The sequence below is a fragment of the Ostrea edulis genome, chromosome 7 (genome assembly GCF_947568905.1).
Source record: "Ostrea edulis chromosome 7, xbOstEdul1.1, whole genome shotgun sequence".
In the NCBI taxonomy this organism is placed as follows: Eukaryota; Metazoa; Mollusca; class Bivalvia; order Ostreida; family Ostreidae; genus Ostrea; species Ostrea edulis.
Genome location: NC_079170.1, coordinates 34,445,015 through 34,463,968, shown reverse-complemented (window position 1 = coordinate 34,463,968; position 18,954 = coordinate 34,445,015). Strand labels below are relative to the sequence as shown.

General features: G+C 35.3%; 2 protein-coding genes across 3 annotated transcripts in view; one reads left to right on the top strand and one right to left on the bottom strand.

Moving 5' to 3' along the window:
* LOC125654122 (UDP-xylose and UDP-N-acetylglucosamine transporter-like) overlaps nt 1-18,679 on the top strand; it is a 28,545-nt gene extending 9,866 nt beyond the window's left edge. For both annotated transcript variants that reach the window (XM_048883909.2, XM_048883908.2), the window contains 5 exons: nt 11,430-11,496; nt 13,468-13,577; nt 14,291-14,366; nt 14,619-14,691; nt 16,840-18,679. In XM_048883909.2, coding sequence (XP_048739866.2) covers nt 11,430-11,496; nt 13,468-13,577; nt 14,291-14,366; nt 14,619-14,691; nt 16,840-17,080 — 567 coding nt within the window. In that variant the 3' untranslated portion in view covers nt 17,081-18,679. The remainder of the gene's footprint in view (nt 1-11,429; nt 11,497-13,467; nt 13,578-14,290; nt 14,367-14,618; nt 14,692-16,839) is intronic.
* LOC125654121 (tripartite motif-containing protein 3-like) lies at nt 1,304-10,028 on the bottom strand. The gene is made up of 2 exons (XM_056144093.1): nt 9,898-10,028; nt 1,304-4,890 (listed from the first exon to the last, which is right to left on the bottom strand). Exon 2 carries the CDS (start codon nt 4,861-4,863, stop codon nt 3,190-3,192), a length of 1,674 nt encoding a protein of 557 aa, XP_056000068.1. The 5' UTR covers nt 4,864-4,890; nt 9,898-10,028; the 3' UTR covers nt 1,304-3,189.
* Nucleotides 18,680-18,954: the final 275 nt, after the last annotated feature.

Sequence of the window (18,954 nt, the reverse complement as noted above, 5' to 3'; positions counted from 1 at the left end):
GGGGTGGAGGATGTAAATAGCTTGTGAACACATTTCCTCCTATATGGCTTATCAGATAGATTTGAAACTTTGTACAATGCTTCACTGCCATTTGTAAATGTGCATGTTGTTGAGACAGGAGGATCCAATTATTTTCCTAAAAGTTATAGTGGATCTAAGAGGGGTGGAGGATGTAAAATAGCTTGTGAACACTTCTCCTATATGGCTTATTGGATAGATTTGAAACTTTGTACAATGCTTCATTGCCACTTTTAGATGTGCATATTGTCGGGACAGGAGGATCCAATTATTTTCCTAAAAGTTATAGTGGATCTAAGAGGGGTGAAGGATGTTGAAATAGCTTGTGAATGCTTCTCTATACGGCTTATCCGGTAGACTTGAAATTTTGTATGATACTTCAATGCCATTTGCAAATGTGCATTTTGCAGGGACAGGAGGATTCAATTGTTATAGTGGATCTGAGGGGTGGAGGGTCTAAAATAGTTTGTGAACACTTCTCCTATGTGGCTTATTGGAGTTCATATTGTTTATGTTCCTGCTCATGCTTTCTCCTCCATACCATGCAGTACATTAAAGGGAGGAGGTTTCATTTGGAGCACTACCAATTTGGGGAGCTGGGGAGACATTTGTTTTTCATAAAAACAATCTCTAGTTGTAAGAGGAGTTCTGGGAATCAGGTGTTTTTTAAAAAGAAAAAATGTCGTTTTTTGACTCCCATTTGGGACCCAGAGTGAAAATGAAAATTCTGAAACCTTACTGCACATATACAGGACGCCACCAATCGTCTTCAAAAGATGATTTGGCTACTGTATAAAAGATTATTTTGAGGAAGGAGTACGTGTGACAAGTGGACGGATGGACCAGGGTAACAATGGTATACCCGAATTTTCTTTAGGAAGTGCAAGTATAATTATTTGAAGCTTGAGATTTTGGTTCGCATGGGGCTTTAATGAAGGTTTGAAAGTGTGAGTAGACAGAGATGTAATGAGAAAACATGTCTGGAATTTTCATGGCCCTATAATTGGAGAATGAGGGAGTTTTTGATCTGTTCATCTGTCTGTCAGCGTAACCCGCATACCAATTTTTGTTACCCCCTCCCCCCTCTTGTAAATTTCATCATCCCCCTTCCTACAATTCCTGTTGAGGATTTTCTTTCACAAAGTCACAAGTAACACTCAGATTCTAGGAGCATTTAGAAAAATATGAGGGGGGGGGGGGCATATTAGAATAACTTTTTCTGCTCCACCTTGCAACCTTTTATTATAGTTTTATGATAGTTCAAACAAAAGGGGATGCACCTATCGGATCCTCCACTTTATTGTCAGAACAATCACTTAAAAATTCGTAAAACACAGTTCTTGATATGAGGAATTTGAAGTACAGTGACACATATATGCATGTAATACATGTCTGATCGTTGTTATCATTGTGGGTCAGAGATTACCCATAATAACTCAGCAGAATTCAATAACAAAGACAATTAAAACACAATATATTTACAATTATTGAAAGAAATATTATAACAATGACAAAATACTAACTTTGCTAAGTATGCAATAATAATATTTTTTAGGGGTGAAACGATACAGTACCTTCTCGATTCGATTTGATTTTCGATACTTTAGTCTCGATTTGATACAATAGCATGTACCAAATTCTTTATGATGCTAAGATTTTTTATGTTTCATTGTATTATTGCTCTCTGCAAATAAATTCTACATAATGTAAAAACGTTTAACATAAAGCAACACTCTTATCACTTGTCCTAAAGCCGAAATGTCGCCATACCCAGGATTTATACATTGGGGGTGCATTTTTCAACTAGACTGCATCCATTTTGATACAGCTAAGTTTACCTCGTATGTTGATTGGGCAATTTTCAATTCCATTGGCTAATCAGAAACCGTGTTATCAAAAGCAATGTGTGCTATGATTTTTGAACCATATCGAACCAAAACAGACCCCGAATAAATTGAACATCGAATTGAAACCACTCCATCGCGATTTGGCCGCATCGCGATGCATCGTTTCACCCCTAATATTTTTGTCGTGGGTTTGAATGCCGAGCTAAATTGACACACAAAACTCACAAATCAGCTGTTAATTCCATTCAGAATAATTCCTATTGTTCCACAAATATATCAAAAAATGCGTTTGATCACAATCCTTAAAGTGCTTGTCTACCAAAGCTTAACATCATAGAATTCACAGTGTATTTATATTAAAAATGAAGTCTCCGGAACATTCATGAAAGACACAGTTATGTAATCAGTGTTACATCGTCTTTCTACTGAAGTGATAAACATTGAACGTCCAGAACAATCTAGATCACGGGTGTCAATCAAGTACAAGTATTAAACAACACTACCAAAATGAAATTAGAAACATATTTACAATACTGCATGATAATTTGGAGAAAATTAGGTCTACATTAAAGTTTTTCTCTGTTTCATAAATCAAATCATTGGATATCAAGTCACATATAAAAAGATATCTACATGATTGTATGATGTACAAATGTGCTAACACTGGGAAATCTTGTCCTCGAACTAAACATCCTGCGGAATTAATGCTCCTGTCCCAAGTACTTTAACCAGAAATTCACATCAAATTCCACCGAACAAGTCTCATTGACAGTCATTTTGGTCTTGAATTTGTATTTAGCAAACTTTTTTTTTTTTTTTTTTAGAAAAACTCAAAAATTGTCTCAACTTGAGTAAGACTTAATTTTCGTGGCACACCTAATTAAATTCATCTCTCCAATTTGAGAAAAATTCTCATATTTGAGTCGGAAACAGCGGTAGAGTTTGACTCGAGACGTTCATGATTCCGGGGCCTGGTGCTTGGGTACGGCTTTATGAAAGTATATTATATTTCTCAAAATCTTCATTTAGTCTCCTTCTCTGTAGATAAACTTGTGTTACCGGAACCACATATATTATTTTATTTGGCGTTAGCTTGCTGTTCGATGTTACCCAATATTACTAGAGCCTGCACTAATTTAATCCAATAATATAATCACTCATTAATGATCTACACAGTTGTTATGGTTATTTTCATGTTTTTATTAGGGTCACCATAACTTCAGTATGTATAGAGTAAAGCTATGTAGGCTGTAGAGTTTAAAGTTTAAGGAAATCCACGCATCACAGACAGCTAACATGTCAATATACACGAATGTCTGGGTGTTTATTTCATGTACTGGATCACTTTCACTTCTCCTGATTTGTACAACCCTACCCACAACCTGCCCTCACTGTCCACACTCAGTCCAACAGGCCCATCATTTAATCCACAATTGTTTACACATTTAATGAATTGTCCATTCTGATCTAGAATGTGTAAACAGGCATTACCAACATCTGCCACAATGATGTGACCCATGGAGTCGGTCACTATATTTCTTGGACTGAATACTTCCTGTCCCCCCGGTGGTTTGTCGTTGTATTGGAATCGGACTTTTCCTCTCCTGTCTACCACTACCACTGTGGCAGCTTTAATATTAGAAACCACAATGTCACCATTCTTGTTCTCTGTCACAAGCATTTTCCATTCCCCTCCTTGATAAATTGGATTGCCGTGTTCATCTTTATCTACTTCCTGTGTCACTCTCTGTCCCTGATAACAGACAATTTTGTGATGACTTTTATCAGTAGTAACCATACTGACTAGGATGTCCCCTGATCTGGTACAACACAGTCCCACTGGCTTCCAGCCCTCTGGTGTGGTGATCAGTGTCTCTGTCTTCCCATGTCTGACAATGTTCACATTACTATTGCGACCATCACTGTAAATCAGTTGTCCCTGTCTGTTCACTGTAAGGTCATTAGGGTACACAGGACATGTACTGGTGACAGTGTCTTGTACAGTTCCATGTACGTCAACACATCGTATCATTTTGTCTCTTCCATTCATCCAAGCTCTATCCGATCCAACACAGGCTACTCTGCGTAACTCTTCGACATTTGTTGGAATGTTTGCAATCACTTTGGCTTCTTTTAATAATTCCTTAACAGATAAATAGAGGACTTCATCTGTCAGACTGGGTAGTGATAATGTTGTCTGTGTCAGTGTGGCCCTGTATTCTCCTAATTCTAGACTGAGTTCTCTCCCTTGGACTGTGTTTGTTTTGAGAGAGGGTGACATTACATCAGGAACTTGTGGAATGCCTCTGAATTCAGTCAGTTTGGATTTGTAATGGTTGACATTAGACACGTTGTTGGACTTCAGGATTTCTTTGTTTTCTTGAACAGTTTGTGTCATACTGGAATTTTGACTTCTGAGTTGGGACTGGGATGACTTCAGTATCGTAATTTCGTGATCTCTGAGTGATTGAATCAGTGATTCAAGTTTGTCAAAGATGTTGTCTACCTCTAAGTGCCATTTCTTTCTTTTATCTTTGGCTTCTTTTTCTAAATCAGAATAGTGGACCTTGGATTTGGAAATTTTCTTTTCAACATCTGCATCATATGACTTGTTCTTTGGAATGATACTGCTTTCAATTTCTTCTGTTTCTCTTTTAATGTTTTCTCTCTTTCTGGCAATAATGTCTGCCATGTCCACAACATCATGACCTTTATGTGAACCTGTGAGACATTTTATGCAGACCGGGACGTCACACTTTTGACAGTGGGCCTCGCATCTCTGGTGGGAATGAGATGTACACTGAGGGAACACCAGCTGGACTGTGCGCTTTGTGAAGGGAACAATGTCATGCTTCATTGACTTGAGGCTCTTGACGTGTTTGTTGATGCAGTCTTCACACAGACCAACTTGGCAGCTGTTACAGAATTGCTGGACGGGCTTGACACAGTTTAGGTCACAGGTGATGAGCTCCTGTGCTTGGGTGGTGGCAGTAGCCATTCCTTGATTCTCAGATGTTGGTCACATCTAAAATAAAGACTAGTAAATATATTCAGATCAATAGCACTGCCCAATGCCCAGGGCAACCATATTTTAGAGTCAAGCCGATAAAATTACAATAACTTGTCAGTGGGCAAACAAATTTTTTATTTAATATAAGATAATAATATAAAATGTAAATGTGTTGACAATGTCATCGGGGATAAACCAAAAGTATGTCTATTCATCTGGCGATTTAATAAAGATACACACACCCTTCTATTGAGAAATAACATGGCAGGTTTTTTTAAGGTCTTGATTTCAAGGGCCTGGACTTTTCCAATTTGGGAAAAATAGCAACATTTGCTTGAATTTGGGAAAAATGTTTCATACAAAGAAGTAGGGAGAAAACCAATCCAGAGTGCTTTAAGGTATAATTGGACTCCTTCTGACTTTCAATTTGGTCAAAGTTTACCTCATTCAAATAAGCATAGGTCGGAAAATTAAGTTTACTTGGCAATTTTGAAGCAAAAATTGTAATCTGTGGGCCCGTGAAGTAGATTTATGAACAATTAGGCTACTGTGCTTAATTTGTTTTCATTATTTGGGAATTTGAAAGCAAAAACTGGGGAAAATACCTGCTTTCTGGCTGCTTTCTAGCATTTTTGCAACCTTGACCTTGGAGTTTGACCTACTTTTTGAAAACTTTAACCTTGCTAATAACTTTTGAACAGTAAGTGATAGAGCTTTGATATTTCACATGAGTATTCCTTGTGAAAAGACCTTTCCGTGGGTACTAAACCTTTTGACCTTGACAATTGACCTACTTTAAATTTTTTTTTTTACATTGGTCATAACTTCTAAATGATAAATATTAAGAGCTTTCATATTGTACATGAGCATTTCTTGTGACAAGATCTTTCTACTGGTACCTAGATATTTGTCCTTGTGACCTTGGCCATCTTCGGAATTGGCCATTATTGGGGGTATTTGTGTTTCACAATCACATCTTGTTTAATATGTTTTTACGTAAATTCGCAAAAATAAGAAACACAAAAATAAATATATAGGCTTTTTACTCAAATTCGCAAAAAGAAATCGATGCAAAAATATCCAGATTTGCGGTATTGTTCTGTACCTATCTGCCAGTATCGTATTGATTTTCAGGTCATAAGGTCAAGGGTCAAACTGGACATAGTAAAATATTGTCTGCTCTTTATCTTAAGAATGCTTTGCTTTTTGCTTGAGAGACATCAAACTTGGTAAACTTGTTGAACCTACATGTAAGAAGTAGATGACACACATCGATTTTGAGATCAGTTAAAGGTCAACATCGAACTGGGCATGATAAAATATTGTCCGTTCAATAACTTGAAAACCATTTGCCTTAGAGACATATGACTTATATTGGTACACAGACTTCTAAGAAGTAGATAAATTCTATTGATTTAGAGTACACAAAGTCAAAGGTCAAAGAGTAGATGCTCCCATTGGTTTTCAGATCACAAGGTCAAAGGTCATGATTCAAATGACTGGTTATTTGGAAGTATTTATCTGAAGAGATCAAACTTATTTTTTTGTTGTCCCTGAATAGTAGATAACACATATTTTTTACCAACACTGCAGACATTGTAAATGTAAAGTTGATCCTTTTCATTACTGCCACATGGGGGCATATACAAAACAAAATTTGTTAGTTATTGAAGCATGCCAACTCTCCGATTTTAAGCGTTGTTATAAGCCATTCCTACTTATGTAGAAAATATTCCCTGATTTCTAACCACAGGCACTTAATTATTTCTGTAAATAAGTTATGACCTCTGCATACTAACAATTAGAGAAACAAGTGCCTGTGTTTCCAACCCAAATTTAAATCCTGTGCCACTTCTTTCAAGGTCATATGAAACGATTTCCAACAGTGGTATTTTACTTTATAAACATAAATATAGGTATGAATGGAAGTTGAATAGCATGTAATATAAAAAAATATTGTCTTTGCATTGATAAGAATTAAAGCTGTAAACTTGTACATAGAATGAATTTGTTGCCCGCATATCGTTCTTCATTCTATGTGTTAGTGACGTCACAACGGCCTGTTGATGTAAACAATGCAATGAAAATAGTGTATATTATACAATTTTGTTTAACGAAATCTCTCACTAATTGAATGGATAAGGGCGAATTTCTGTGTTCTGATGAACTGCCCGATTTTGTGGTTCATGCAACCATTTCAATTTAAACCAGTCAGGAATGATGCATGGTAAGTGAATAACGTTCTTCTACAGAGCTAGGATAATCTCGAATAAGTCAACAACAGGCACCTGAAGCATGGTCACTACTACCCCCCCCCCCCCCCCCCTTCTGAATTATTTTTGCAGATATAATTTTTCCAAAACGTGTGGATTCCCTGTCTATCCCATGCCATTTTCAATTTATGTAATCGTTTCACATTTTTGTGAGCTTAGAGATTGACCTTCAAGTAATAAACGCGGTAGAAGGTCAATCTCTAAATCTTACAAAAAAGCGTAAAACGATTACATAAATCGAAATTGGGACGCCATAGACAGGGAATCCATATATTTTGGAGAAATTATTGGCATAAAAAAGTTCAGAAGGGGAGGGGGTAGTAGTGTCCATACTTCAGCTGCCTGTGGAATTCAAGATTCCATGTCATCAGATAGTTTAACTATTATTTTAAAAAGATTAAAAGTCGTATGAACTTGTGTACATTTCATTTATGATTTATTGTCATAAAAATGTAAACTAATGGTTATCCCATTTCACTTTTGATAGGAATAACCACAAATTAAATTGCGCTAAAATATTCTTGTAGGTGTAGACATCTTCATAATTAGCTGGTGTTTCCTCGTGTGCCCTAAAATTCATAAATCATTGTTTTAAATCAGGGGAGGGGGGGGGGGTCTTCTATGTTGTTTTTAATAGTAAGTTATTTCTAAAATTCGCTTACGTTTAATTCTATAGCAGGTATTGTTTTATTTTCTCACTTTACATACTCGTAGCTGCTGTTTGAATATGATCTATTTTACATTTTATAAAATATGATTTTTTTTATATAAACATGTTCAGTTATCAGTACTGATATAGTATATGAAATATAAGTTATAAGGATACTTCATGGTTTTCTTTTTTAATTTCAGAATGAAAGACATATTTACAATTTTAATGTAACTAAATTTTATAATTGATAATAAGAAAATAAAAGTGGCATACTTTTGGGAGATGATTGTAGCTATATTACACGTAAAGGCCTAATAATCATGAAACTATACGAATATCGTTGACTGATAGAGTTTGTAATGTAGGTCAAATGTGAAAATAGAATATAATTTTGTGTAGTTTTTTCATTGATGGGGTGTGTTTTTGTGAAATACAATAATTAATCTGTGTGTAATACATACTTCCAGTGTCCTCGCTTTAACTAAGCAGTTGACTTTCTATGTTCATTTGTTTCAATCTTTGGAAAATCAAAAATGTTTGGCACAGTGTCTGATTTTAAATTGATCTATTTGTGTCCATATTGTTTGGCTACTGAAGGACCTACCGATGTGCAGTGTTCGTGGCAACAAATTCATTGCATCGAGGATTTTGTACCCATATATTTTCTAAATTTGGGATCCCTTGGGAAGAGATACATGGCCATCCCCTTCTGCGACCTAATACTATACAATTTAAAAATGCAGCACAGTGTTGCATTTACTTTAGTTATACTATGTTATATATATATGATTGTTTACATCACAGTGGGTCTTTCTGACGTTATCAGCAAGAGAGATAAGCCGCGATCATCAAAGATCATTATCGTGATTGAGTACATTTGATCATCTGTATTGACAGATTTTGCAATGAAAAAAAAAGTAAAAAATGAATTTTTTTGTTTAATAAACCTTGATTAATAAAATCGCTTACATAACTCAATTTCTTCAGAATATCGTTTCATTTGACCTTTAAAGGAACTGGTTCATGATTTTTGATAAAAATATTTTTCATTTTTAGTGATAAACATTGAAAATATAACTCATTTAATGTTGACAGCCAAAATTTTGACCTTCTGAATGCAAGAATAAAAGCAATATTTTAGCCTCAAATATGTGTTATGTAAACAAAGACTCGAGTCAAACAAACAAGTGAAATATTGATTTTGTAATATAAAGCATCTTAATTTTGCATAGTCACAGATTTTAGCTTAAGATGACACATTTCAACCCCAAAAAGCTTGAAATGTGAAAGATATAATAAACTTAGATCGATATCCATTTCTTTTGAAAATTCCGTAAACAATAACATATCGCAATCTTTGTTTACAAAACAAATAATAAACTCACTAAAATGAGCTTCTGTGATAATGTATAACCTTAATTTTTATACAAAATCTTTTAAACACATTAGACAGTAGATTTTGATCATTAAAAGTGAAAAAGAAAATTTTGGGGGAAATCGTGTATCAGTCCCTGTAAGGCTAGCCAATGGGGACAAGAAGATTACCAGTGTTGTGTCAGTAGGCGTGGTGTAATTTCAATACCTGGACTAGCTGTGTCGGATTTTTATTGGACAATGAAGAACATGTGAGAGTAATTCACCAGAAAGATGGATATTGTCATATTCTGTAGATAAACATTAACGACACCAATGAAAGTAATTCACCACCAAAAGAACTCACTTCAATAATTTTAGATAAAAGTAAAATGAATATTGAAGATCAGCAGAAAAGGTTGGGCCCATCACTTGAATACTTTTTTATGCTGTATTAAAAGCTGTCTTCTTTAAATTGTAAAACCCATTGCAATGCCTCTCAAGTCAGCCTCTAGTTAGGGCTATAGTGATACTTTTATGTAATACCAAAGTGAAAGATTAGGCATGTGGGCCTCTTCTTTATTGAATTCAAATTCATCTAAGTTGAGGAATTATACTGATGTGCCTTTCTATCGACTCCAATCGTATGTAGGCTGAAAGAAAACGTAGGAGACACAAAGACACATCAACAATGTGTCTATTGCTCTCATTGATAATGATAAACTAAATATGTCCAACACTTACCAACTACATTTCCACTTCTAGCAAATTTTCATGTGCAGCTCATCCAGTGGGTGGTTGAGCCATTTTGTTCAACTTTCGGTTTGTTGTTTATTCTTCCTGGTAGCCTGTTATCATGTGACACTCAGGTGTTTAATGGTCACCTGATAACAGACATTTAGAGGTTCAGTTAAAGTACAGAAATATAGGACAGGCCTCTCATAGATAATTCATAATGTTAAAAATGTCCTAAAGGATTTCTTTAATAAAAAAGAATGTCTTTAGAAGGCAGAATAATATGTCAATTGGTTGTATGGATTCGATTGACATTGGCCAAAGTTACATGTACAGTGTAGTATGCATCTTAAAATCTTTTATCATTTCTTTTCAAGCACAATGACATTGTCTCAAGTTATGGTTTCTGAGTCCGCCCTACTCCATCACTGTGAAGAGGGTTGGATCTAGCTTTTTAGCTCACCTGAGCTGAAGTTCAAGAGAGCTTTTCTGATCGCCTGTTTGTCGTCTGTCTTTTTACATTTTACATTTACACTTCTCCAGAACCACAAGGCCAATTTCAACCTAAATTGGCAAAAAGCATCCATGAGTGAAGGGCTTTCAAGATTATTTAAATGAAGGGTCATGCCCCCTTCAATGGGTGGATAATTACAAAAATGCAAAAATAGGGTGGGGTCATTTAAAAATCTTCATGTGAAGAGCCACTGGACCAGAAGAGCTGAAATTTACATGAAAGCTTCCTGACATAGTGCAGATTCAAGTTTGTTAAAATCATGACCCCCGAGGGCAGGATGGGGCCACAATAGGGTAGCAAAGTTTACAATGGAAAATCTTTGAAAATCGTCTTCTCAAGAATCACTGGGCCAGGAATGTAGAAATTGACATGAAAGCTTCCTGACATAGTGCAGATTCAAGTTTGTTAAAATCACAATAGGGAATCAAAAATTTTACATACATTTATATAGGGAAAATCTTTTAAAATTTAAAATTACATTTGTATGAAAGCTTCCTGACATAGTGTAGAATCAAGTTTGGGAAAAGTATGGCCCCAAGGGAGTAGGTTTAGGCCACATTGGGGATAAAAGTTTTACATGCGCATATGTAGGGAAAATCTTGAGATATGGGCCAAGGTGTCACTCACTAGGTGAGCGATGTGGCCCATGTAAAGTGTCTAAGGATTGTCCAGTAACAGATTGTGGCTAAATGTAGGACTACAGTATGGGATATGAAGTTTGTTTAATTACAGGGTATGGGACTAAGTGTGTGTGTGTGTGTGATGTTTAATGTTTGTCCAATAACAGATTGTGGCTAAATATGGGACTACAGTATAAGGCATGGCCTATTGGACGTTAATAATCATAATGGCGAATAGACTTTTCCTGAATAAATCCGAACAGGAGTATATTGATCTGAATACACTATGATACCATGTCAGTATGGGGAGCTGTAGTTGATGTGTTGTAAAGTATGAAAACTCGCATAAATAACATTCATATATACACTGTTGTTTAATTAAATTCACAAGAGCTTTTGTGTTGTAGGCATCGTCCAAAGACCCAGAGACAGAAGCAGAAAATGTGTTTAGAGATTTGGTGATGTGGACACTAGGTGAGATTATTTTCTACAGACTGTGAGCTCTAAGTCACAAACTGAGATAATAGTAGAATCTCTTTGCAACTGTAAGCTATAAATCATAAGATTAGATATGTCAAGGGTTAAATAATGTTGTATCCGGTAATAAAGATTTTCCCCCAAGTTCAGATTGACTCCAAAAGCAGATAAAGATGATGAAGCTGTTTATTTAAATCATGGAATCATGAATGTCAGTGAATGGGATGAAAGTGGTAAACGTGGTAATCTACAAATATAATGAATTCAACTCACATACGTCCAACCGCGCACAAAGGTTTAAAGTGAAAATGAATTTACTAAATAAAATTATTTTTAGTTAAATTGATATATAAAATAGTTTTCAATTAAAATAAAGTCTTACCATGCAAGACAGCTTAGGAAATCCAGAAGATCTCTGTAGTAATTATAGTCAATGAACAAACGCTATAAAGCTACTTATGTTCAGGTCCGTCTCTTGAGGTGTCGGGATTTTTAACGATAAAAACAGGTGCGTAATGTTAAAGTTAGCGCTAGACATGAGCACTCACTCACAGAACTAGAAAAACAAGTCTAACACACCCTTACTCACCCGGGCATTCCAGTAATAGTAACCACTATCAAAGGGAATTAACTCTCACACAATGAATGAATGAACGCAAGTCAATTTGTCAATAAAACAAATTAATCAATTATGATAATGAATAAATTACATCCTATGACAGACACAAGTTGAATTTTTCTGCAGACAATGTGTAACAGTATGAATGTTTTATGTTTTGACCAATACGATTTTCTGTATCATGTGTTGTTATAATTATTGATTAAACATTACATACATTGCACAATGACACATTCACACATCACTCTGATCAAACACATGTTGAAGGCCAGTATACAGAATTGAAGCTGCTTTAAACTTCTACTTTGCATGGCGTGAGCTGAGTGAGGTCATTAAAGGATCTGATTGTGATTAGAGAGTGGATAAAGGATGTGATTGTGATTAGAATGAGGTTAAAGTATCTGATTGTGATTAGTGTGAGGTTAAAGAATGCAATTGTGATTATATTGAGGTTAAAGAATGCAATTGTGATTATATTGAGGTTAAAGAATGCAATTGTGATTATATTGAGGTTAAAGGATGCGATTGTGATTAGTGTGAGGCTAAAGGATGTGATTGTAATTAGAGAGAGGGTAAAGTATCTGATTGTGATTAGAGTGAGGTTAAAGGATCTGATTGTAATTAGAGAGAGGTTAAAGGATCTGATTGTGATTAGAGTGAGGTTAAAGGATGTGATTGTAATTAGAGAGAGGGTAAAGGATGTGATTGTGATTAGAGTGAGGTTAAAGTATCTGATTGTGATTAGATTGAGGTTAAATGATCTGATTGTGATTAGAGTGAGGTTAAAGGATCTGATTGTGAATAGAGTGAGGTTAAAGGATCTGATTGTGAATAGAGTGAGGTTAAAGGATCTGATTGTGATTAGAGTGAGGTTAAAGTATCTGATTGTGATTAGAGTGAGGTTAAAGGATCTGATTGTGATTAGAGTAAGGTTAAAGTATCTGATTGTGAATAGAGTGAGGTTAAAGCATCTGATAGTGATAAGAGAGAGGTTAAAGTATCTGATTGTGAATAGAGTGAGGTTAAAGTATCCGATTGTGAATAGAGTGAGGTTAAAGGATCTGATTGTGAATAGAGTGAGGTTAAAGTATCTGATAGTGATTAGAGTGAGGTTAAAGGATCTGATTGTGATTAGATTGAGGTTAAAGGATCTGATTGTGATTAGATTGAGATTAAAGGGTCTGATTGTGAATAAATTGAGGTTAAAGGATCTGATTTTGATTAGAATTAGGTTCAAGGGTCTGATTGTGATTAGAATGATAAATTATGACCAAAAGTTGCTTTTTCTGATAATCAGCAACAGACAGTATTATTTCTAGGAGATTTTATAGTTTGCTTATCATCGACAGGTCTTGTGATGTTGACGGTGGCACTATTCTTGACAGCGGGGATGGGGATCATCCAGGAACGAATCTACGGAGAGTACGGAAAGCATCCTAAGGAGTCTCTGTTTTATAATGTAAGTCAGAGAATATCCTAAAGAGTCTCTGTTTTATAATGTAAGTCAGAACATCCTAAGGTGTCTCTGTTTTATAATGTAAGTCAGAGAACATCCTAAGGAGTACCTGTTTTATAATGTAAGTCAGAGAATATCCTAAAGAGTCTCTGTTTTATAATGTAAGTCAGAGAACATCCTAAGGTGTCTCTGTCTTATAATGTATGTCAGAAAGTGACTTTAGTATTTTTGTTAAATATAGTTGCATGATTTCTGTTAAAGTGACTAGAATATTAAGCCATGTTAAATAAAGAAGTAAGTAGCATGCTATGATTGCAGCAGATGACTTACAGTCAGTCGGACTACCGCAGTGTAAAATACCAATGACTCATAAAGATGGTCATTTGGGAGAACTGCACATCCCATTTTAACGCGACTGAAATACTGCTCATGTTTCATTTCAACAAGTACAATTCTTGTATAAGTCTGAAAAAAGCTGAAGGTTTAAAAACTGAGCATTTTCTATTGATCTAAGAGAGCATCTCGGAGGGGACTGTAGATACATAATCAGACCCTCTCTCTACTACTAGAAAACAATCCAATCTATACCTAACAGTCTCATATCATCGTGTTCTGCTATAAATAAGATATTGTACTCTGTTTTACACCATTTCCTGTCTAACAGTCTCATATCATCGTGTTCTGTTGTAAATAAAATATTGTACTTTATTTTACAGCATTTCCTGCCCTTGCCAGGTTTTCTATTTTTAGCGTCAGACATTTCGCATCATATTTCTCTATTTAATCAAACAAGTAAGTGAACGAACTTTTATACTCATTCACACTCAGCTGAGAAATCTTTACTTCTGAGAGAAAAATCCTGCTCGAACAGATGATAAAGATATGATCTGATTGGTTATAAAGTAATCTTTATTGAAACTTAAAATGATCTTGTTTTTTGATATCCTGATATGTACAGTGATTTCACAAACTTCATTTGGAAATGAAAGCTTTGATAAGACAATGGACATCTTTAAATCTTTGTATGTACTTGTCTGTTTTCAGCTCCAGTTGATGTAGGACTTGGTTTCTCAGTCCCACAGATGTGGTTATTCTTAGCGGGAAATATACTTACCCAGTATCCTTTTTAATGTTTGAAAATATATTGCTGGACATTGTAATGATGATCTGATAAAAATACACTACTGACATTGTAATGGTGATCTGATGAAAATATACTGCTGACATTGTAATGATGATCTGATAAAAATATATTGCTGACATTGTAATGATGATCTGATAAAAATACACTACTGACATTGTAATGATGTTCTGATGAAAATATACTGCTGGACGTTGTAATGATGATCTGATAAAAAATATAGTGTTAGACATTGTAATGATGATTTGAAAAAAATATATTGCTGACATTGTAATGATGATCTGATAAAAATATATTGCTGGTCATTGAAATGGTCATCTGATAAAATTATACTGCTGACATTGTAAGGGCTATTCCAGAAATAAATACATAGGGAGGGGGGGTCGGGAGGCACCTTTTGTATATACCAAGCACCCATAAAAAAAAAATAAAAAATTACCCCATGACCCATCAAATTAATAAACTTATTTTACAATGACCCATCTAATAAAAAAAAAAACTAACCAGACCCACCACAAAAATATTTTTAAAAATGAAAACGGTACAAATCTCGCGAGGTTTTCGGGACAAACATTCTAGTCAATGACGCGGTAATGCCTGTGCGACATTGTATCACAGTAGTTCTGAAGAAACGATGTCACATCAACAATCAAAGGCATCTATGGCGGGAATGTTGGAAAGATTGGGAGTCCAAACGATGCTATTATCATGAAATGGGTATGGATATGTTTTTCCACGAATCGTTCGTCTTCTAATGGAGCCCGCGCCCGGAGGCCTCTAAATCACCATCACACCGACTGATAAATATAACGCATCGGTACCCTCATATAAATCAACTAAGGTTTGCCTATTTTTATTAGAAAACGGAATACCTATTGGTTTCAAAATATTCCCAAAATCGATGCACTGTAAACTGTAATAATCTACAGAACAGAGTTCGCCGCCATCACGTCCAAAGGGACCCTACTAAACGCGCCTCTAATTTGAAGAGTGCCGTAATGGAAAGTTATGCGCTGCAAAGAGCGACAACTCGAATAGTTCTATGTTACTTCCGATTTCCGATTTCGAAAGCAGCATTTCGAAAGCACGTTTTCAATTTTCCCTCCGACGTTTTGTAACCAACACGACAAGAGCGACAATAAAAATATTCTGAAAACTCAACACCCACGTGGCACAAAATAAAACAATAGAAACTACCCACTACCCATAATAAATATTTTTTTAACAGTCCAACCACGGACCAATTAAAATATGAAAAAATACGACCACCCACACAAAAAAATATCATTTGCCGCCCGACCCTCCCCATTTGATCATTTCTGGAACAGCCCTAATGATAATTTGAAAAAATATACTACTGGTCATTGAAATGGTCATGTGATAAAAATATACTGCTGGACATTGATTGATTGATTGATTAAATATTGTTTAACGTCCCTTTCAAGAATATTTCATTGATATGGAGACATCACCATTGTCAGTGAAGGGTTGCAAAATTTAAGCCTATGCTTTACGATTACGGCCTTTGAGCAGGGAAAAATCTTTATCATGCCACACCTGCTGTGACACGGGACCTCAGTTTTTGTGGTCTCATCCGAAGGACCATTCCATTTTGTCGCCTCTTATGACAAGCAAGGGGTACTGAGTACCTATTCTAAGAATAACCTGGACCCGATCTAATAAAAATATAGTACTGGACAGTCTGCAGCCCTTTACCAGCAATGGGGATGTCTTTATATCAGTGAGAAATTCTGGATGTTAAACAACACTCAACCAATCAATCAAAACTGTTTGATTACTCATATCACACAACACTGTTAAATTAGTCATACATGTATGACACAACACTCTTAGATTCGTCATACTACACAATACTTCATTTTTGTACTTAATGTTTTCAAAATCCTATGCACCCGATGTTATATTTTATAATTTTACGAATCCAAAGAGTACATATGTTCGATCACTTTTTAGCAGTCTGAACAAATTTTTGATGGTCCAAGCCTTCGGACCAGTAAAATTTGGAAACATGAAATAATACAGATTTTAAACTGAGGATAAGGAGGAAACGATATCGGTTTTGAATTAATCGCATGACAAAGTGTTTCCTTGACAACTAATCAGATATATCTGTATACGCAGTGTCTTTATTCTGACGACTGAATGCACGTCGCTAACGGTGACGTTAATCGTAACCCTAAGGAAGTTTGTCAGCTTGATTTTGTCTGTAGTTTACTTCAACAACCCCTTTACCCATCTTCACTGGTCCGGAACCATTCTGACCTTTATAGGGGTCATTCTCTTCATGGAGATGTTCCATATACCATGGCTGACGCCTGTGAAGAAGGCAGAAAAAACAGATTAATTAAGACATTAGTTTATGATTGGATGAAGTTGGTGTGTCTATATATTTTGTTTTTGTTTTTATTTCTCAATTTGTTACCATATTTTTGTTTTCAACTGGACTGGGCTTTACAAATTGCATGGTACAATCATTAGTGGAACTAGTCATAGAGATCTGGAGCCATTAGATATAGTGATTTATTGTGCTTTATATCACCAATGTGTATAATAGAAGTAGTGGTCACATGAGCCCTGAGGGTGACTGTAATAATTTAATCAGTGCCTATCCAACAACATTCACCTGGCAGTCAGCATTCCGTGAAAAGCTACATACTTTCCATTTCCTAGCTGGGAGGGGTTGTAGAATACTGTAATCTCTACTCCATGATATCCTGTACACAGACTGGGAGGGGTTGTATAATACTGTAATATCTACTCCATGATATCCTGTACACAGACTGGGAGGGGTTGTATAATACTGTAATATCTACTCCATGATACCCTGTACACAGACTGGGAGGGGTTGTAGAATACTGTGATGTCTACTTCATGACCACGAGAAAATGTTATCAATATGGAAAAGTCGTGCATTACCCTGTGATTTTCATTCTATTGCTGTTTTACCTAATTAATATGTCTACTTTCTATATACATGTAACAGTTCAATATATAAGTGACTTCAGTATTACAGATAGTTCAATATATAAGTGACTTCAATATAGCAGATAGTTCAATATATAAGTGACTTCAATATAACAGATAGTTCAGTATAAATGACTTCAGTATTACAGTTAGTTCAATATATAAGTGACTTCAATATAGCAGATAGTTCAATATATAAGTGACTTCAATATAACAGATAGTTCAGTATAAGTGACTTCAGTATTACAGTTAGTTCAATATATAAGTGACTTCAATATAACAGATAGTTCAATATATACTGTAAGTGACTTCAGTATAACAGATAGTTCAATATATAAGTGACTTAAGTATAACAGATAGTTCAGTATGAATGTGACTTCAGTATAAGTGGGGTAGACTGCAATATTATCACTGACTGACCCGGTGTTTGGGTGTTGCCAGTAGTTACATCACACTATACCCTATGTTTCTGTGATATTCCTTCTAACCCCCCAACCCCCCCAAACATAACTTACAAATATAGCATTCTGTACCTGTCCTCAATTCATCTCAGATTTTGTAAAACAAGGAATCTCAAGAAAGCAGAGCAGTAAAGGAATATATGGTGAACTTATTCTCTGTCGCTTTGATTTTGAATTATGGTTATTGTAAGGAATGTGAATATTGATTCTGGTTATTGTAAGGAATGTGAATATTGATTCTGGTTATTGTAAGGAATGTCAAAATTAAGTATATTGTAAGGAATGTGAATGGGGTGGACATTTAAAATATGTGTTTGAATATTTAGACATATGCCATGATGTATTTGCTAATTTTTATGTGATTTTGAAAGTATTGAATTTGCAAAAATAGGTAATTCGTAGGATTTTGATATACAAAGAAAAGTTAATAAGATTTTAATCGTATTTGGCAAAAGAAAAATGCAGACAAAAATGTCCAAATTGACAGTAAGGAATAAAAAAGTTCAAGACTTGTTGGTTCTCTTGTGTTCAGACTTTTTACATTAGTGAGATATGATTATACTGACCTCGAGACCATGGTAATATCTGGCCGCCATGGCTTTAACACTAGATGTGTGTTGTTGATGCAGAAACATGTCACTTTTTTATCTCTGTAACTGTTAATCTATACTGACTCCACAACGTGTTAAATATTTCTGTCCCAGTCCTACTTCTGTTTCAGTCTGAGACATAGTACTCGCAAACATCCACAAATATGACAATATCAAAATATATTTGTTACCATGGACAACGC